Below are 21,355 nucleotides of genomic sequence, written 5' to 3' on the forward strand. Positions count from 1 at the left end.
TATTAGGAATTATTATTACGCTGCTGTAAACTACAGAAAATAAGGTACATATGGGATAGATAGGTACCTTTAACTGACATTACTGTTACTCACTACATCTGAATCTATATGCTCTTATAAATGCATAAATACATGCACTTTAATTGGAATATTCTTGGCACAGTATTGTTATCTGTTTGTTTTACCACAGCAATGCATTACGTGCTTTGCAAATGGAAAAAAAAAAAATCCTAATATAATTTTATTCTCAACTCTTAAGATATTTTTTAGAAAGAAAAAAAAACTGAGCTAGGGATAGGGAAATGATTCGAGGAGCAATTAGAAATATATTGTTCGATAAAACAAGCTTCACATTGAATAGGTTTGCTGTCTTGCAAGACTATTTTTTTGTCACTGAGATTTTTAGAAATAAACTCTAAGGAAAATTTAAAGAACAATAGTGTTGTGTAGATAGACATTTAAGGATATCACTTCCACGAGTAAGTATATGATAGAAAAACAAATGAAGACTGAAAAAATATAATGAGTGGACTGACAATGCTGACTAAATACTTTAAAATTAATCTTTGGAATAATGGATATAGGATATAAAGTGAGGGTATGTCTTGAAAGTAACCAGAATTAAGTTGGAGGAGCAGAAGAACACAAAAGAAATGGAGTTCAGAGTTGCTGGGTTTGATAAGAACCCAGAGAGTTTTGGAGAGACTGCTGGAAGAGACTGGGAAGAGCTTGGAAATCACCTTCAGTAAGGCCTGAATTGAGATGACACTGAGGTTACAGGTTGGGGTAGCCAACATGATAGTGGTGGGAAATATTGGAGGGAAGGAGGAAGAGGGAGTGAGAATTAAAAGCAGTTATAAAGAGTTTGGTGGAATGGGATCATTGAAGCAAGGTTGAGGGAAAAGGTGAGCACAAAAATTGCATGCATCAGGGAGAGCAGAGGAGAAAGATTAGGTTAATGTAGTGATAGGAAAGGGCAGGTCCAGCTGAGGGAGAATTGCTTCTCTCTCTCTTCCCCCTCCCCCCCCCCCCCCCTTTTTTTTTTCTCTAGGAAGAATCTGCAAGATTGTCTAGAGAGAAGAGGAGAAGGGAATTTTAAGAAGTGAAAAAAATATGCTGCAGTCTGCTGATGTGAGCTTAAAACATAGATTAGTTAAGATAAGAAGATGACAACTGATGTGGAAGAGACCAAATTCATAGTGAAAAAAGTTGGATTTGTTGCAGCATTTCTGCAGACACATTTCTTATCTTTACAAGTAGTAGCAATGGCAGCAGGTGTGCAGATGCTGGAATTAGAAGGTTGGAGCTAGTTTCAATTTGTTTTTCCAGCAAATAATACCCTCCAGAGTGTAGTAGCAGGGTACTTTCCAAGTTAGTACCTGCAATGTCTGCAGAGCTGATGTTTTTACTAATATAGCACCTCTTTCTCTTCCTCTGCCCTCTCCCAACCCAAAAGAAACTGTTCTCAAAACAGTTTTACTGCTGTACCTGAGTCTACCATAACTGTTTCTTAGGTCAGTACAGCTATTGCTGCTTCTACATTAATTAGCAAGTAATATGACCCAGTAGAAGCAGGTTTGTAAAGTGAATCATGTGGTAGTGAAGATACAGTATGTACTGTAGCCCCGTTTCTGGTGGATTATTTCTTGGGCTTTACTCCTCTCATGCACTGCCTGCCCATTAGTGACTAGCACACTAGGTGTGCTCCTAGAACTTAAACTTCTAGTTCAGTTTCATCCAAAATAAATTGAGTCTGCTTCATGCTGTGAAACAAGGTGAGGTAAGTGGAGAAGATGAGTTTCATGTCAAATACATGCTCCTAACCTGAACTAAAACACTAACGTAATCACTTCCTATGTTGGCCACATTATATATTTCAAACTGGTCCCATTGTGATGGCAGAAATCTATAATAGGAATTTGTGCCCCAGTTGTTGGGAACAAATGTATGAAAACTAGATATGAAAACTAGAACGGTAAAAATAGAGAGATCTATGAATAATAGCAACTTCCCAAAAATTGAAATAGAATGGAGCTATAATAGAAGTGAAGAATCCAAACAAGAATAGCATAGAGATTTGTGAGTGACTGTATGAAGTAATGATAGTAAGGATATTAGATATAGATTCTTTGACTGTTTCATTCAGAAATGCATTCCAGAGGTTTTACACAGTTTTATTCTGCAACTTGGGGGCATTCAGGCCTCAGTTCATAGCAGGCTTGTTGCTTTTGGATTTGCAATGGGTCTAAATGAATGTAGATGTCATATACAGTTTGACATCATCCAAGGCATGACTCTTCACTCTCCTCCTACACACATCTGCAACTGCTGCTGCTCTCCAAACACCAGCAGCAACAGCAGCATGTGGCTGAAGCCACCCTCCCACCTGTACATTAGCTCTGAGGCAGGTGGAGTGGGAGCCTCCTTCCTTCCATAATGGACAAGTGAGATAAAAATGGGAAACGACCTTGCAAAAAATAAAAAGGAAAAAAAAGACATCATGGAGGAGTTAAATGTTATTTTCCAAATAAAACATTCAGTTAAAGTGGGAGCAGAGAATTTGCAGACATTTATGTTTTTTTCTCAGAAGAACAGAAAAACATTTTGTTGTGGATGAGGCATAAATGTTGTGTGGGCTGGAACCGTTCAACTGATTCACTTGGAATTTTATAGCAGTGCAGTGCTGGTTTTGATGAAATTTTACAGCTCAACCCTGGCATTAAGCTAGTTCTTGTCATACGGTGTAACTGTTAAAAGTGGGTGTTAATTATTGTATCAAAATACTTAAAATTATGTGACCTATGGTGTGATATGCCAACAGTTGTGTTAGCATAGCATTGTGTTGTGTTAAAGGAGCTTTTTTCCCTGTAAAAGTAGTTACATTTGTACAGAGCCAATATAATCACAGTCATACTAGTGGAAGAATACTCATCGTACTCCTGTAATTCTGGTGTAAGCAAAATTGTACACCTTTTGTAGGGAGACCCACGTATATTAATAGAAATGAATGTGATTTACTGTGACTGATCTCATCACCAACTGAGAGATTTAATGCTTATTTATTACTTTCTGTTGAAGATACTGAAGAACCCAATACCCAGAGGCTTCTTTCTCAACCAGTTGTTGTGTCTTCAAAACTGCAAATTCCTGGCCTACCCTTGCGCTGGGAACAGCACAGCAAGCTCCTTCCAAGTGTAGCTGGGATCCCAGCCAGTAAAGTTTCTAAGTGGAGTACAGATGAGGTAGGTTTTCCTTGTATCTTTTGTTTCACCGCCAACACCCTCAACTTCTTGGTTTATTTAGAGCTATAGATTAACCCCATAAATTACTGATAATGCATTAGTACTCAGAAGATTAGACAGCCAGACCTAATGTAACAGGTCCTCAAAGTGCTCATTCAGCTACCATCAAGCCCTAAAAGCAGTAAGTATTCATTCATACATATATAGATACAGGTATAAGCATAGATATAAATGCACAAATAAATGTATATGTATATAGATTCACTGGGGTTAAAGAGGAAAAGAGCAATACTAAGTGTATGGCCCAGCATGTGCACGAGGTCCACACTAATGACATCTAGCACCTGCACAAACATTTTGTGGAAACAGTCCAGGGGTCATGGACCAAGAACTATTCCCTATACTTAGTTTGGATGTAGCACACTGTTATGGAGGGTGAAACTGTAGTCTGTATACGAATAGTATAATTATGGTCAAACCATGACATTTAATTTCAAAATCAAACGCCCATCACTGTTCAGGTGTATATTAATGCTTGGACAGAGAGGATCTAGTCCCTGCTTCACTTTTAGAAGTGCCTATGACTAAGGCACTTTTCTGTGGATGGAACTGTTGGATCTCCTCTAATCAGAAGAAAAAAATGAAATTTGAGAAAAGATTTGCTAGTCCTTCTGCTGCAAAGAATAAAAGGAGAGGAAGGCAGCAGACATTTTTGTTTGTGCAAAGGGATTCACCAAGAGAGGATTCATTATTTTGGATGTGCATATGTAGAGTAACCTGACTGACTGTGAGGGAGTAGCCATTAATCTTGTCCTTACACACCCAGCTGCATGACTGTACACTGACAGAATGTGAAGTACCTAATTAGAGGATGCAAAAACAACTAGAAACCTTTGTTTTAATGTATGTCAACCTTTGAGAAGACCCCAGTCTTACTAAATCTGTAATTGTATTCTTTGGTGGCAGGTCTCTGAATTTATACGGAGTTTACCAGGTTGTGAGGAACATGGCAAGGTGTTTAAAGATGAGGTGGGTAAATTATATTTAAAACAAATCACAGAGTGCAAAGCTTAATGAAAAAATTAATTTTATTTTGTCGCTAAAAACACATGTAAACTATTTGGATGAAGTGTATATTTGAAGTTAGAGGCATGTATGTGGGAGATTAGGTCATTTTGCAGCTCATGGAGTGGGAAGTAAAGGGCTTCTTGGCACAGTAGATGTTTATAATCTGTATTGACTCTTGCGTTTCATGTCAGAGGTTTGTTACCTTTTATTACTGCTCAGTTCCAAGAAGGTTATTTGATCACAAAGTGCTGGAGTGAATAGTTCCGGTGCTTATCTCAGCCAGACCACCTGAATGGGCAGAGTATAATACTGTAATATCCCAAGTCAGCTATACAGTCCAGTGAAGAATAATTGTGGCACTTCTTAAACTTGAGAACATAAATGCACCTGCTGAGTAAAATGTATACAGATGGCCCTGCTAATCCTCTCCTTTGTCGGAAGTTTTTAGGCTGTAGATTTTACTGTTACAGTTACATAACAAAGGAGTGATGCGTGGCATCTCTAGCCATTTTGCACTTTAGGCATTTTACAGTTGTAGCAGGTATGCAGGCCTAGCTCATCCTCTGTGTCACTTAGGATGTCTCTCCAATTAATTTAAAGATCAATAATAGCTGGCACGCTGCTGATTGAGCCAGCAGATGAGAAGTGCCACAGAAATGGATGAATGCTAAACACTTTCATTCTCAGAGATGTAAGAAAATAAATGCCTTCTTTAAGTTTTAGACACTAAAGATTTGTCTGTGAGTAATGAATTAAATCTTTTCTGGAGCATTCTCTGCCAGTGAGACCAACCAGCATGGACTGGCTGGCATCCATATGATTTACAGGGCAGTTATACTGCATGCACCTACCAGCTCTAGCTCTCACAGAAGGGTCTGAACGAAGTTCATTATGGAATACCCTTTCAAGTTTACAGCTGAAGGTCTTTCGGTAGGTGGAAGGTGTTGGTTCAAACTTCTGCTTTGGAAATGAACCCTCATCCTGATTATGTGAAGATGCTACAAAAAGCTGGTCACCCCCACATCACCACAATTCTGGTTCTGAGCCCACCCAGTTTGGCTCTGTGCACAAAATGAGTCACCAGCAATTGTTGTAACTACATGGTGCTGGTCTCACTGCAGTGTTTCTTAGCTTGCAGTGCTGCGGTGTATGCTGCAATGTACCTTGCACTCTGCCTTAGCAGCATGTGTGACTTGGAAAGCTCATGTTCTGTTTTTTCAGGAAATTAATTACACTAGTCCTATCTCAAATTAGTATCTCGAAGTCTAAGCAGTGCTCCTAATTTAACCACAGCTGGCTTTTAGGTCTAGCTGTCCTGCTTGTGTTACACTGAAAAGTTGCTACAGATACCAAAATGACCCAAAGTTTACAAAAGGAAGTTTTTGCACCAGTGAAGTCCTGGGGAGTGAGGGCCTTGCCTCATGTTCAGATTTAGCACCCCTGGCAACGGAATGATTTGCTTACAGAGAACATTCATTTGTAGTGTATATTAAAATAGCAATACTACTAAACTAGGAGGAAAAAATAAGTGTTGTGTTTGTACCAGAAGCAGATTTACCTACTCTAGCCCACATTTACATCTGAGAGCAAATTCATTTTAATATGCTATTGAATGAACAGAGAAGAGCGCCCTGAAGAGGGTTCCAGTTCTTTAGCTGGGAGTAAAATCTAGAAGCTTTCCTATGAAGGCTTGCATACAACGAGCAGCTAAGATGGCAAAAACAGTTACTGTGCTGAATTTCACTTCGTTTACCTATTTTACTTTTCAGTAGCTTTTACTTTATACTGTCAGTATGAAAATAAAAACAGGTTGGCTAAAAAATTAGCAGCCAGTTATTTTCAAGCAGAAGGAGGGTCATCATCCTGTTCCTTTTGACTAGCTAATCTGTCTAAAAAGTTTATAGCAAAGCTATCCTGAAGTTTGAAAGCATTTGTATTCAGCCATTCCTGTACGATGTCTGGGAATTTTCTTTTCATGTTTTCTGGAACATCTACATTGCTGCCCTGTCAGACCTATTAATAGCTTTTTATGTTTTTCTTTTAAAGCAAATTGATGGAGAAGCATTTCTGCTAATGACCCAATCAGACATTGTCAAAATAATGAGCATTAAACTGGGACCAGCCCTAAAAATCTTTAATTCCATTCTGATGTTCAAAGCTGCAGAGAAAAACTCACACAATGAACTTTGAAGATAATGGAAAATGTGTACAAGCCAGCTTTCTCCACTGGAGCTCATGTTTTATTCAAAGCACAAAAACTCACTAGAATTGTTGAGTAAGGACTCTCAGAAAGGAAGCAAAGTATGTTCGGCACTGGTGGACTATTTATATTCTCCTAGAGCCAGTACACATCTGAATCCTTCTGGGAAGTGCTCAAGCTTTTAAGAAGGTACTGTGTAACAACCGAATCAGCTAGTCTTATTTACCAAACTAATGGCGCTAATTCTCCATGGATGGTTAGGATCCCTAACTCTCTCTGGACATCAAGAAAACCTTCATTAATTATTTATGCTGTATTATATAAGGGAACGTTAATATTTTCTAAGAATTCTTGAATTCTACTTCATGTACCCATTTTACTTTTCAGTAGCATTTACTTCATACTATCAAAATAAAAAATGATTAGCCAAAAATTAGGCTACAGGTAGCCAGATTAGACTGTTATGGCTAATATGAATTTGTGCCATAGTTTAAAAATGAAACAATGTTACATATGTGGCACTTTATGCTACAGCATATGACTTTGCAGATTATAAAACTGTCTGTTTGCTTGTAACAAAACAAAACAAACCTTGTTGGGGTTGAAATTATAATGCTTTTTTGATAACTGAATGTTTTTACTTTTGCACGATTACAAAAATGTTATGTGAGTTTTTCCACCAGCATCTTTAATGTATTTTACCAAAAGATCAATATAGAGAAGGCTGCAACTGAAAAATAAAGTTTGACTTCATAGAAGACTTTCATTTATGCTGCACAATAGAGCCCCAGCCTTTTACATGGGAGCGTGCTACAGTCCTTCAGCACATGAAGGAAAATAAATGTATTTTGAGGTAATGCTATTATCAAAAAAAAAACAAAAACAAAAACATATTTATTCGTGTCTGCACATGCTAGTCTCCAGTATACTTACAACAGTGGAGAAAAACAGTGTGCTAAGCTAGGACTGCTACTCTGGCTTCATATTCAACATAAAATTGTTTTCCAGATGGTGGGAAAATTACTTAACCCATCAATTCCTAGTTCAAAAGTCTGATTTAAAAGTGAGTGAGGCATAGGAAGAAAGCCAAAGCATGGCGGAAAAGGCTACTTAAACACATATGGTGCATAGGCATGAACTAGGTAAAGGGCATGGATTTCAGCAGGTCATTAGCAAGACTGCAGATTCCACTAGCAGGTACTTAAGTGAGGCAACCGTCTTTCTCGGAGGATTATTATAACAATTTGTCAGGGCAAGTTGTTGCACATGGTATATATATATAAGATGTAAGCCGGATGCACTTTAAATTGAAGAAAGCCCAGCTATTGAGGACTGTATCAGAATTTTGCTTTTGCAAGGAGAGAGAAGAATTGGATCAAGCTTTTGGCAGCCCTCTCCTTAGCGCTGAGGTGGGCAGTTGCTCAGTCTGTAGAGTTATGAACAAACAGTGTTTCTGTTGCACAGAACTTGGAGAATTTTAAATCTTCACACAGATTTAGCTAGGCTGTTTTTTGGCTGAAGTTCCTCAAGATTTCAAGAACTCTTTGTCCCTTCCAGATCACACTTGGGGACTGGTACCTGCCATAATGTGAGGTAAAACAGGGTCAGTATGAAGTAAGTTGCATTGCTCTGTTAATTTCCTTCCATAGCATTGCATAAATAATATTTTTACATTTTGTTCAATATTTGTACAGTCAAATTGCACTCTTATTGTACTACAATAAATAAAACCTGAATTGGAGCTGTCTGTTACATTTGTGTGTGCCCATGATTCTAAGATGAACCCAAGTGTTCCAGAGGGTGGTGTGGAGTGCTTCACTGTATTTCAGTGTGGCCATGAGTTTGAAAACGCAACTTTGTTGCTGCTGTCCGACCTTGCCCCAAACCCGGTCTCACCTGAGATTCATGGACCTGGGTTTTGTCACTGCCAACAGCTGAGGTTGCCTATGCAGAACAACAAAATGCCAAACTGTTGCGTTCTCTTTCCTTCTGTCCTTTCGTGTAGCTCATTTCCTTGAACCCTCACCTTCTGTGTTTATCCTTCTCTCATGTGCCAGTTCTGTAACCTTCGGTGAGACCCAATGATTTCCCACTCAGCAGAGATCACTTATCAGCTTCCTGAGTTTTTGTATACCTAAGTACATAGTAAAACTTCCTAAATTTTAGTATACCACAGTACAGAGTATTTTGAACTGTATATATACAGTACTATTACTATACTATTACTATACTACAGTACTACTGTATATATACAAAGTACTGTGGTATACAGCGTACTGTGGTTTAAATAAATGATTTAGAATTAATACTGTTTACAAGATGTAGAAGAAAATGTGATGAGGTAATAGGGTATAGCAACTTCTATTACAAAGATTACACCTAACAAATGCACTAAGAAACTAAATATACTCAAGGACACCTAATGAATCTTTAAAATGGCACTTGCAATGGTTTTCAGTGTTGTATTGGAGGTGACCCAGCAGTTACATGGGCTAAGGATATCCCACAATTTCCATGGGAGGCAAGTGATTCCAAAGACTTTAGCAAGAGAGTCTGGCCATTAAATGCAGTCAGTATTCTCCTCTCATACTCAGTCTCCCACTGTAATCTCTGAATGGGATGCACAGCCAAGGGCTTTCTGTTTGGGTGTGAGGAACAGTGGTGACCACAAATGTTGCTTTGCCTGTATGGGCACTTGTGAGAGATGGAGCTCTTTAGCAGAATGTAGTCTTTTAATAAAATGGTATTTGCCATTCTATATAGATTAATTAATGCACTGGTTAAGTTTGCTGGCAGCTGCTCTTTCCATCACTAGAAGGCTGTCTGAAGCCATCCACTATCAGGCTCTAATCCCCTGGGATTTCCAGATATGCATGGTGCTTAAGAAGTTAAGAGGTGTTAGGGAGAAGAGGAGGTTGTGGAAAAGGAGAGGAGAGGGTCTCTGTTCTGCGTGGGCAGATGGGATATGTACATGTGGAAAAGGCTGCTCTGTTCTAAAAAGCAAACTCAGAAAGAAAATGAAGCATTCATTCCCCATTGCCAAAGCCGTGGTTACAAATGCACATGGCAGCATCCCAGATAAGTCGTTCTTGCTACTTTGAGAGCTCATCTCAGAATCCTTATTTAGCAAATTTAGGATTAATATTGAAAGAAGAAAAGAAGATTTCATGCATGGATAAAAGAAAGAAAAATCATCATCCTGCAAAACTGTAAATCAGGCCCAGCATTTTAAAACAAAAACAAAACAAAACAAAACAAACAAAAACCAACTATTTAAGTACTTTTAGTGATCATATGCTCATAATATACTGAGAGTGGTAACCAATAAATCTAATTTCTTTTGCTTCAGGACATTAAATATATTAGCACCTAAAGCAGCAATGTGCTCACTAACTCACAAGTATTTTTTTTAAGTTCTGATGGTCAAAAATCAGAATTTGTAAAATCTTCTGAGAAAAAAAATACACAACACGTAGTAATCTAGAAAATTTTATTTTCTCTAATACTTCCAGACTGTTCATTTAAAATAAAGAAAATGCTCAGATTTCAGATTTTTATAAAAGTAGCCAGTACAATTTAAAAAAACAAAAACAAAACAGTATTAAACATAACTGTTACAAATATACATACACTTTCACTAGAAAGAACGGCACTGATTCATCTTCACAACAAAGAGATTTATTTTGACAAAATGTTCCTGAGACAAGTACTGTGCATACTAGAAAATACTGGGATTTGCACTAGCAAATACTGGGATTTCCAGCCCTCTCTTTACCTGAGCTGGGAGGAATGCTGGACACCTCATCTCAAATACCAGAGACTCCAGGAAGTTCAGTGTCCTATAGATTCTGTTTGGGCATGGGATATCAAACACGTAAAATGCAGCCACCAGTGCTGCCAGGGCTGTGGTGCAGTCCTCAAGCTGGGCTACCTCTTGTTTCTCTACATACAGAGCAAACTCACATGAATTCACATTGAAGGGATTTTTAACTTCCAACACTGGTGTCACCGCCTTCACCTAAAAAAAAAAAAAAGGATATTTCAAATGATGTCACAGTATCACATTGGGTGAACTGCACTGTAACTTGTAATATCTCAGAGAATTCAGTAAGCCTAATAACATTTGGAATTTAGCTAGCATTTCTGTTAGTATTTGCTCTTTATCCAAAAGGCAGGCTATATCATCCTTTTCCAGGAACTAAGCTGAACCACCAAAAGGCCAAGGGATGTGCCCAGGCAGCTCATATGAGCAAGAGACCACAGCCAGTGGTGCTGTCTCCTACCTCTTCGTTTACTGCAGCAAACAGACTAGAGTCATCTCCAAAGACATCTGGCAGAAGTAAACACGCAGCAGTCATCTTCATGTCTGTCAAAGGCAAGGATTTCTACTAAATTACAAATGAAAACATTCTGGCACTCTGATATCATCCTGGAAAGACAAATTGTGGCTTATGAAATAGCTAACAGCTCAGCAGTGGAATTGCTGCTCAGTCCCTTTTGAAGAGTAATTTGTCCCACAGTAAAGGTTTAGGTGCCTCAGCTGGCAACGTGCAGTAGTATTTAAATCATTCATGACACTCATAAACTCAGTATTATGATTAAATTTCTCTTATGATAGGCCTTGCTTCTAGTGGAGTTTGTGAGCTGGATAATCCTCCTGCCACCACTGCTCACCCCCAGACTCCTCTCTACCCAGTTATCAGTTTGTTGTGCTCAATGATCCTTGTGGGTGCCTTCCAACTCAGGAGGTTAATTTGTGTCATCTGCCCCTTCCCAGCCTCTTGTGCATAAGCCCCCAAACCTGTTCACTGTGGAGAAGAGCAAGAAGCAAAGGTGGCCTTGATGCTGTGCAACACTGCTCAGCAACAGCTAAAACATTACTGTGTGGTACCAGCATTGTTTTGGTCACTGATCTAAAACGCAGGACCATACCAGCTGCTATGAAGAAAATTAACTCCCTCCCATCCAGACCAGAACAGATATTCAGAGCATAGAAGATTTGTACTGACATTTTAGAATGTCTTCCTCTGTGTGCTGTTTCAGATTTTCTTGCAGCATAATGGTAATAGGATTATTCTTCACCAGATACAAAGATAATATGTTTTCTGAATAAATCTCCAAAATCTCAACTGTTTTCTGATAAATGTTCATGTGTGTAAGAATCTGGAACTCCCGAAAGAGCTAAAAAAGAAAAAAAAAATAAGGGATTATTGCAATCCTCAAAATCAAAACTAAAAACAAATTGAGATGCATGCTGTGAAGACAAGGTAAGACTAGCTCAGTAAAATAAGATCTATAAACTGGATGAGGTGATAGTTTACTTTCTTTCCAAAACAGGCAAGATGTACATCAAGTATCAACAAAGTACTTCCAATAACTCACTGCTGTTGTGTGTGGCATGTTTAACTAGTGAGTCTTTTAAAGTGGTGTTAGCAGTAAAAATACAATAGATTAAATAGAAGAATGTTGATGAATACTTCACTAGAAACATCCAGTAAGATAAATGCTCACAGTTGTATCACATCTATAATATTAAACTCAATGCCATTATTAAGTATAGATCTGTTACCTGGTAAGGGCATCTTAAGAAAGGAAATACTCTAAGAATGTCTTGTAAAGGTGCCTTATCACTGATCATCTTCCTTCGTATTTGTATTGTTGCATTCATTCTGTCGTTCACTTCTTTCCAGTTTCTCTGAGTTTTCATATATTCTTGCTTCAGCCAGTTAATGTTCGCATACATTGCATCACCTTCAAGATAAGCAGGATCATCCTATCAACAAATGAAGGAGAGAATTGTAACAAATCTGCTATCCTTTTTATCTGACGTGGGACCTGTGTGATTTGATGTCAGTCCACACTGGAGACTACATGAAAATGTTGTAAAACTCAGCAGAAAGGGCCTGTAATGTGACTTAAGTACTGGCTCTGTAGATTTACCCTCATGCTCTATTAGCTGTATTAAGATCTGTTTTCATATAGTAATAGAGCTACCAGCCAGGTCTCGCAAGCTCAAATTACATATTAGAGGAGATTCATGAGATTCCTGTGCCTGTGCTTGGTTTGCCTAATTGTGATTTATTGGAAATTAGAAAGCATTTCTAATGATGTCTCAGTGTTACTCCTTTAGCAATATCAGCTCTATATTGCCAAGAGAAAAAGTATTTTCGTCTTACTCAAACAGGCAGGACAACAAACTTCCACATTCACACAACTGCAGTATTTACCCAAGGAGACCTGAGACCAGAAGAACTAAGAGAAAGAAAATCTTTAATGGAAAGCATTATTTGATTAGTTTGACAGTTAATGTCTTCATACTTGAAGATACAATTAATGATTCCTCAAAATTATCAATATTGCCTCTGCTGTAATTCCACAAACAGTAATTGCTCAGAAGAGGGATGGCTATCCAAAGCAGTGCCTCTGTGGCTGTAGCCTGGGGCTGTGTTGTTTCTATCAGAGGAAACAGTGAATTTGTCCATTGAAACAAGCTGAGAAAACATACAGTTGCATTGTTAGTATGATTACCACCCTCAAGCTGCATTTACACTGGCTTTTCCCAAAAGTAGTGTCACTGATGCAGCTGTCATCTACGCCAGTGGTGGCCTGTGGGCTGGAGCCAATGCAAGTTGAGACACCTGATTTTGCTTCCCAGAACATTTAAGACAAAACTGCAAAACATACAGCATTCAAAACTGCTTTCTATGTGCAATTTAATTTTCTGGTTAATATCCTTTTTTAAATTGGATATGTGGAATTCAAAAAATAGGATGCATAAGATATGCAAGTAAAAAATTGTCTTCCTCTAACTATATATCCATGGATTTCAATAGCCATTGTTATCAGGGAAGAAAACAGCCCTGAATGCGAGACAGTTAACTACCATAACCCCTACAGCTACTCCCCTGGCCCTTGATAGGATGGTGTTGTATCAGCACAGCCTGCTCTCTTTTTAATACTGTATTTTAGACTTAATTGAATAGTAACCTTGGTTTGTGAGCAGCCTGACTGGGCATTCCTCTCCTCTTCCTCACTGCCCAGGAACAGAGGTAGCAGGTCAGATGATTTGGTCCTGTACCCTCCTCTAAGTGGCTGAGGGGATAGTAGTGTAGTGGGACTTCCCCTGAGCCCTATCAAGACTCCACTGAATTGGGGCCCATGGACTTCCAGTGGATATGTTGTCGTATTTCATAGCCTCCAGTAAATTTTTTCTTCCATCATTTATTCCAGTCACTTTTCCAATCCAGATAAAATTGTACCTTTCACAGCATTCTGCATTATGCTCAGCAGTTTAACTATTGCAGTCAGAAGAAACGCCTATTGTTTTCTCTGACGACTCCTTGCTTATCATACTGAATCTGTTTACCTGTAATTTTGTAGATACATCATATTCCATCCTCAATAACCCCTTTTCAAGCCAAGACTGCCCTAAGTTATCTAATCATTCTACATACAAAAGCTGTTCCATACTTTCAACTATCCCTGTTAGCATCTTTGCATATTTTCTAATTTCACTACTGTATTTATAAGATGGGCACAGTAGAACTTAAAATACTAGTTGAGTTGCTGGGATACCACAGGTGCATACAATGGAATAATGTTCTCTCTTGTTTCTTCCTTAAATAACTCTGAGCAATCAATATACTTCTTTAGATAGCTGCTTAGCATTGTGCCAAATTTTCTTTAGCATGATATAGAAATATCATGTGAATGGTAATAATAAGTTCAGAGCCCATCACTGTAAATGTTGTTAGAATTGAGTTTTCTCCTTGTGCTTTGTTGTAGATCTATCTACACTGAGTTTTCTCTCCTGTTTTTCTGCCCTGTTAACTCAGTAACATGGGGTCTTTCTGATGCTCTTCAGTCAGCCTTTGTCTTTACTATCCTTAGTTGCATTAGCAAATGTTGTCAAATGCCAAATGCCAAATATTGTCCTTTTCCATATCATTTAGAAATATGTTGAACTGCATAAACTAAGTGTTAACATTCTCTTCCACTGTAAAAACTATTTCTGCCTACCTCCTGCTTATTCCCTCAGATTATATCTTTTAAGAGCATTTGAAAAAAAAATGTGGTGAAATTTCTTCTGAAGTTAATATAAACTTTATCTGCTGAATTTCTGATGACCTCAGGGTGGTTGAATACTTCAGAGAACTAGTACATTTATGAAGTATGACTTCTGTTTACAGAAACTTCATTGATTCTTTTCCAATTTATTCATCTCTTGCCTCTGCATTACAGTTCTTGCCAATCTGACCTGTAAAGATAGCAAGTTTATTGGTCAATATGTTCCCTCGATCTCCCCTGAAACTGTGGAAACTGGCATCAAAACAGCTACCTCCAATTTTCCAGTGTAATTTTTCATGAGAAGTTGCACATCCCAGTCGGAAGTTTAGCTATTCTATCCTTGTTTGAATCTAAGTTTTTTAACAAATAACCTTTGGTCCTGGGAATTTGTTACAGCTCGTTTTAGTGCCTTATTGTGTAACCTCTTTACTGACATATCAATCTAAGACACATCCCTTGAAGTTGCCTAAAAAGAGTGCTCCCAGTAGTGTGATCTCCTGAACTCCACTTCTAACAATCCTTGCAAAGCCTGTTTTTTTTTTTATTATTATTATTTTTATTTATTTATTTTTTTCTGGTAAGTCTTTACATTGTGAGTACTCCTGTACCTGGAAACCGCAGAATTATGTTTATGGTTTTTATTCTGGACAAGATCTGTTTTGAAGTTTCTGACTCCAAACAGCTCTGATACTACTGACTTCTCCTGATAATTCCGATACCACTACTTCCAAGCCTGAAGCGGAAATGAGCACAAGAGCTCATTTCTGGAGCAGCGATCACCTTCACATACTAGATTACAGCAGGAGGAGAGCAGCACAAACTCAACCCCATGTGCTAAAACCATAGGCAAGTGGACTCTTGCTCAGGAACAAACACTAAGGAGAACAAGTTGTGACCTTTACTCCAGCTTATCTCCACCCCCCTTGTCAAGGCAAACAGAGCTGATGGACTTTCCATGAGATTTAATTTAGTCAATGACGTTATTAATCAGCTAACTGTTTCCGTATGACATCAGTGGTAAGCAACCCATAGAAATATGGCTGTGATCTAAGGAAGGCTATCACTACCTACTAGGAAAAAGCATGTTGGAAAGCCAAACTCTGTTGTGTAAATCTTCCATTACAAGTAACACGAGCAGAGGTGAGTGGTTTTCTTCCAGTGTTCTGTCTGCTTAGAGCAATCGTCATCTGTAATCTTTTCATCTTTTTAGGCTGCACTCCTAGGCTGAAGGAAATTATTGGTGGTTCTAACTTTTATCTCATTAACGTACCTTGCTTAAACTAGTAATCTGTATAATAGATATGCATACCCAGAAACAAAGCACACCTCAGACAAATAACAGAGCTTCAGAAATCTACTTAGTCTGTGCTAACACCATTTGGATACAAATTAATGTTTTCTACTAGCTTTAGTGCTATCACTTTTTCAGAGATTACTTCTTGTGTAAGTACAGTAGAAGTAAAACAAGTAAACTTTATGTATCTAAAGGATGTGCAACAGTAAGTATGAAGTAAAACACATGTTGGGTGCAGAATGCTTCTTTCAATGAAAGAGCAAGTGAATACTCAGTTGGGGGCCAGCATTAGTGACCGAAGTTGCTATGACTTTGGGACCTCTATATACAGTGACAGGTCTGTGTCTTTTATTTTATATCTAAGCACTTAATTTCATTTTTGTCTCTGGACAGCTTCATTGCAAGTATGGAATTATACAAACAATATAATGTAGTATACAATGCTACGTAATTATAATTAGTTGGTAATTGGGAGGATAGATTTACTGCATCACTGCATGCTTCTAATTCTAATTGATTTAGTGCAAGTAGTGCATGTTTATCAGTCAAGAACAGAACAGAGCAATGGACCTCACGGGTACATTAAGCCTATGGCAGTGACTGTCTTTAGTGGAACCAGCGTTAGGGAACCAGGAATTAGAGAATGGCAAACTTAGATGTTTGTGGATGAGTAGCTGTTTTTACAGTCAGCCTACCTGAGAATCTAAAGGGAGAAAGTATTCTCTTTTACGTTGCTCATTATTTCTAAGCATGGTTTCATTCAAATAAACTCTGAGGGTTTTTGATTAAGCAGGAAAGTTTGACTTCACTTGAATTAAACACAAATAATTTTTGACTTTAGGATTTATTAGATTCAAACATGAAAATAAGTTTTGGCTTTATTAAAAAAATATATATTAAACACCATGTTTGCAGCAAAATGTGCTCTACGCATACATTGCTTTATAACTGAACTCCATCATCTTTGAACCATGTTCCTATTTAACTTTTTTTTTTTTCTAGAAAAGTGCAATAAATGAACATTAACTGAGAAACTTGAATGTGGGATTCTCTCAGAATGTTTCATTTTTTCCTTTTAGTTTTTAATTTGTGGATAACGATTTTTAAGAGAAGCAGAAAGATAACTGAAAGATGGCTTTCTTTGGGGGGAAGGAAATTATCTCAGTAGGACACTATTTTGCAACCTAAATTTTATTGGAGAATTACTTCAAATGCAATATAAAATCTTTTATAGTTAACTGTGACATTGGTGGTATGAGCAGGAACAAACTGGGTTTAGAAAACTGGCTATTGAACTGGTATTTCAGCCTATCACTTACAAACTTTGGGAAGACTCTAGATCTTCTCCATTTTAACTATTAAAGCAAAAAAGCTCATTGCAGTATGGCTATATTACAGTAAAAGTGTAACAATGACTTTAATCCTTAGTTATTTCAATACACTGTGGAAAACCTTTCAGATCTAGACTGAAGCCAGATCTGCATTAAAGATATATTATTTCAATGTCTGAAAAAGAAAAAAAAAAAAAAAAAAAAAAAGGCTACAGTTTAGTATGTGTACAGTAGGGAACTAAAAAAAAAAAAAAAAAAAAAACCAGCTTCTCCCACTGAATAAAGAATCCTTTCTCTGACCAGATTTTCAACCATGTCACCAGTAACATCCATTCCCCTTGCACTGATAAAAAAAATGTTAGTTGGTCTTTAATTTATTTTTATTTTTTCTACACAAAATTTTGTCTTAATGGCAGTGTGCATACGGAATAATGTGAAGATTTTCCTTTCTTTTTTAAATACTAAAGGTTAAATTTAAAAAGAAAAAAATCTTTCTGGAACAAACGAGAAATTATGTCAATACCTTTAAAAAATTAGTTGCCTTTTCATCACAAGCACATGAGAAATACTGTGGAATATAGAAAGATGTTAGAAGTATGCAGAAAGGAAGTTAATGAGGTAGAAGACAATACCTAGCACTTGCCCATCAGTGTTGCCTAGACCTTGCCTGAGGAATGGTCCTGCCATCGCTCCTCAAGTTTCCCAAAGTTACCCATCTTTGAGTCAGTGGGAACCTTTCCAGACCGCCGCAATTTCTCAAATACGATTGATAGAGGCTTAGCAACAACATCCACCAGTTCCCTCAGGATCTGGCAGATGTATCTCATCAGGTCCCCTAGATGTTTTTGATGGATTCCACCCCCCCCCCCACCCCCAAGATACAGCTAGAAATTCTAAAAAGAGCAGCCAGATTCTTGTAAAAAGCCCCAGCTACTACTCTGCAGCACTTTATTACTGTCCCCCATACAATGAAGTGAAGCTCCTATTTCTCTTTGGGGCTGGGGGGGAGGGAACAATTCTAATGCATGAAGTACAACACAATGTCTAAGTTTTCTGTTACTGTAGAAAACATGTATCATAAATTCTAAAACTTATTAATGTAAACTCCAAAGTAACATGACTACCTAATCAGAGTGATGAAAACTCCTCTGGTGAGGACAGCAGGCACCTCTTGCTCCTTACAAGCATTTATACCAGTTCTTGAATGGTAAATGTAGCCTAGCTGTTGTTCATGATGATGATCAAAATATTTTTTTTCTCCTCTCCTCACCTGGGATGCTTTGGGAATATTCATTTGAGGTACTCCACTGATCTGCTTGCAGGAAAAGGTAGAAACCATGAAATAGCAATGAGAACTGCACAGGAAGGTTCCATGGTGCCAGCACAGAATGGGAGCTCCACTTTCACACCATTCTTTTATGCTAGGACCAGCTTGCTGACAAGTAGCAGTGTTGGTATAGCTATTGTATTGCCTTTCCTTATGCTGCTTTCAATATCATGTAAGGTCCCAGCAGCAACAGCAGCTAATATTTCCTTTGAAAATACATTTTTAATTTTCCTCACTAGATGCCAATGCATACTACAAGACATGTTATTGCTCAGTGCATTGCTGCTGCTTAACACTTCTGGACTGCTGAGTCTATGTGCATCAGAGTTGGCATCAATGCTCAAAGTACTTATGCAAGCAAGCCTGACAGTAGCAGTTTCAGCGTCTTCTTTCTACCTAAACAAAGAATATGATGCTTGTGTACTTACACTTGTGAGGGACCATTGCCTGGAGTAATCTTTTACACTAAGTAGGTTTTGTAACCTCTTCGGAATGAGAAATGACTTTCATAGGTAATTACATGCGTGTAACCTGAATCCTGTGCTTTGGTCTTCAAATATTGGAAAGCGGGTCTTGCTGTTTTGTCTGGAATACGTACTGACACAAGACATCATAAAAACTCTTCTGTATTCTGTGTTTTTAATACCACCGTTGTAAAAAACAGTCTTTTTTTTTTCCCCCTGTGGTGACTTTCACGTTCATCATAATGATGTTTAATGTAAGATATATCTTCTGAATACTGAGGCTTTTATATGGGGAGGAATTACCAAGTAAAAAAGAAAAACTAAGTAAACTTTAATATGTCTGATTCTGAAAGGCAAGCAATAAACAGGGCAGAGCTCCTTGCCCCACTGAGTGAAAGAGAACTGAGAAGGCATCACAACTGCACCACCCTTCTTGCCCAAAAGCTGAGCATAAGACTAGTGAAGCAGCACAGGCAGGCTGCTTTCATGAGAAATGAGCATGTAACCTACTCCAGGATCCACACTGACTCTTACTCAAATGAAATGTTTAATTAAAGCAAGTTCTGTTCTAATTACACATAATTACCCTTTTGAGCCAGGCAGATACTTTCAGAGCTAGACTTACATGCCAATATTAATTGCAAACTTTGAAAGCCATATAAGTCAGCCTATTTCTGACCACAACTGCTTTCTGATTTGCAAACTGCTAAACAAACAGCATAAGCAACATGGGATGAAATTTATTTTCATCTGTCAATGGACAAACCATACTTCACCCTTCACATTAACTCACAGAACAATGGGAATATTGAATGATGTTAAGAAGAGCATGAAGCATAACGTACACCAGGAATCTGTGTCCAAAGCTTCTCATTTGACCTTAAAGCATTTTAAACTATTGACTAAGCAATGACACACACTATGTACGTACATAAAAGTTACTATGGTAAAACCACGTTATGCCAATACAACCTTTAAATGATCATTTGTATATGCAGTTTCACATTTGGGCCGTGCATGCATCCAAACACATGATTTGGAGGTTTTTATTGTTAGAAAAAAGGGGCTATCACTTGCTTTGCCTGTGTACAGCATTCACTGCATAGATAACACCTAATTCTGTCGCTGACAATAGAACCTCTCAGCCATATGGCTGAGCAAAGAGTTTTCTGCAGCTCATGCACAGGAAGTTTATACTTTGTGATACTAACAGACATCTGATTTGTTTGGTTTCCTTTTTCACCTGCTGATGCTACACACACACACACGCCTTCTCCCTTTTCCCCAGGGATCTCCTACCAATGCCCACTCTCTATCCATTCCTTGAAAAGTTGCTTCCAGTTCACTGCCTCCTGCAAGGGCATAATCTCATTGACAAACATGATGTTATTTGTCTTAATCACCTCAAAGAAAAGCTTACCCCTACGAAATGTCTAAAAGGGCTTCAAATATAAATCTGTGCTGAGATAAAAGAAACTCCAGCTCAGAGTTGGCAACACTCATTCCTGATTACTTCTTTCATCAGAAAAAGCAATTTCTAGCTTGCAATGAATGTATAGCCAATGGAGTAAATTTCTGTGAGGCACTCAAAAATCTTAAACTTTTCCATTACCATTTGTCTCCCTGCAATCAGCCCTACCACTCCCAGAAGCTCAAGGAGACCCCCAGCTTCAATATCAGTATTACAAGTGGCAACAGGTTACACACACTAAGGAAAGGTAAAGGTAAAAGACCTTCACCTTGTAAATGGTTGGCTTCCTTCAAATAATCTGCTCCCCTATGCTGGCTGGTTCAGGGACCATTTCTTATATCTGCCCTGAATCAGTTACTTCATGCAAATTAAGACTTCCAGACCTCATCATTTAATCTGTCTCTGGTCACCCAGGGACTTGGACAAAACTCAGGATGCCCATCATTAAGCTTTTCTACAAACCTCCTCCTATTTAAAGCCAAGATGCCCATCCATTCTCTCTGAACTAATGACATTCCAGAGAAAGTTTGCTTAAGGGAAAACCTCAGTCTTATGGCAAAAGTGTTCTTACCACCTTCATCACTCCTGTGCCACAAGATAGCACCAAAACACTTATGGTGCCTCATGCCTCAGCTTCCACCTGGATGCCTGGCTTTTCATCTGCTTCTCTTGGCATAGAGTTTACATATTCACCACTTTCAATGTTAATGCTCATCTTCTCTGTACATGAATAATATTAGCAGATGTCCAGCTGTATGAGCTTAAGTTTCTGCTGAATCCTTCCACTTCTCCCAGACTAAGTACTGGATGGACTAAGTACGAAATAGTTCTTGTACTATCCTACAGACACAGAAAGGAGGTGGCCTAATGGCACCCCCTTTATTTTCATGA

The 21,355-nt window shown here is 38.2% G+C and overlaps 2 protein-coding genes across 7 annotated transcripts in view; one reads left to right on the forward strand and one right to left on the reverse strand.

The window, feature by feature from the left end:
• L3MBTL3 (L3MBTL histone methyl-lysine binding protein 3) overlaps positions 1 to 8,247 on the forward strand; it is an 87,462-nt gene extending 79,215 nt beyond the window's left edge. For all 6 annotated transcript variants that reach the window (XM_082756441.1, XM_082756442.1, XM_082756446.1 and 3 more), the window contains 3 exons: positions 3,079 to 3,242; positions 4,209 to 4,271; positions 6,357 to 8,247. In XM_082756441.1, coding sequence (XP_082612567.1) covers positions 3,079 to 3,242; positions 4,209 to 4,271; positions 6,357 to 6,500 — 371 coding nt within the window. In that variant the 3' untranslated portion in view covers positions 6,501 to 8,247. The remainder of the gene's footprint in view (positions 1 to 3,078; positions 3,243 to 4,208; positions 4,272 to 6,356) is intronic.
• Positions 8,248 to 8,325: 78 nt separating this feature from the next.
• The window catches only part of SAMD3 (sterile alpha motif domain containing 3), a gene marked incomplete at both ends in the record, with an annotated part of 36,226 nt that continues 23,196 nt past the window's right edge, over positions 8,326 to 21,355 (reverse strand). The window contains 5 exons of the mRNA XM_082756180.1: positions 8,326 to 8,454; positions 10,286 to 10,528; positions 10,794 to 10,876; positions 11,520 to 11,691; positions 12,080 to 12,283. Coding sequence (XP_082612306.1) covers positions 8,326 to 8,454; positions 10,286 to 10,528; positions 10,794 to 10,876; positions 11,520 to 11,691; positions 12,080 to 12,283 — 831 coding nt within the window. The remainder of the gene's footprint in view (positions 8,455 to 10,285; positions 10,529 to 10,793; positions 10,877 to 11,519; positions 11,692 to 12,079; positions 12,284 to 21,355) is intronic.

Source organism: Aythya marila, assembly GCF_965140915.1.
Source record: "Aythya marila genome assembly, chromosome: 3".
Taxonomy (NCBI): domain Eukaryota; kingdom Metazoa; phylum Chordata; class Aves; order Anseriformes; family Anatidae; genus Aythya; species Aythya marila.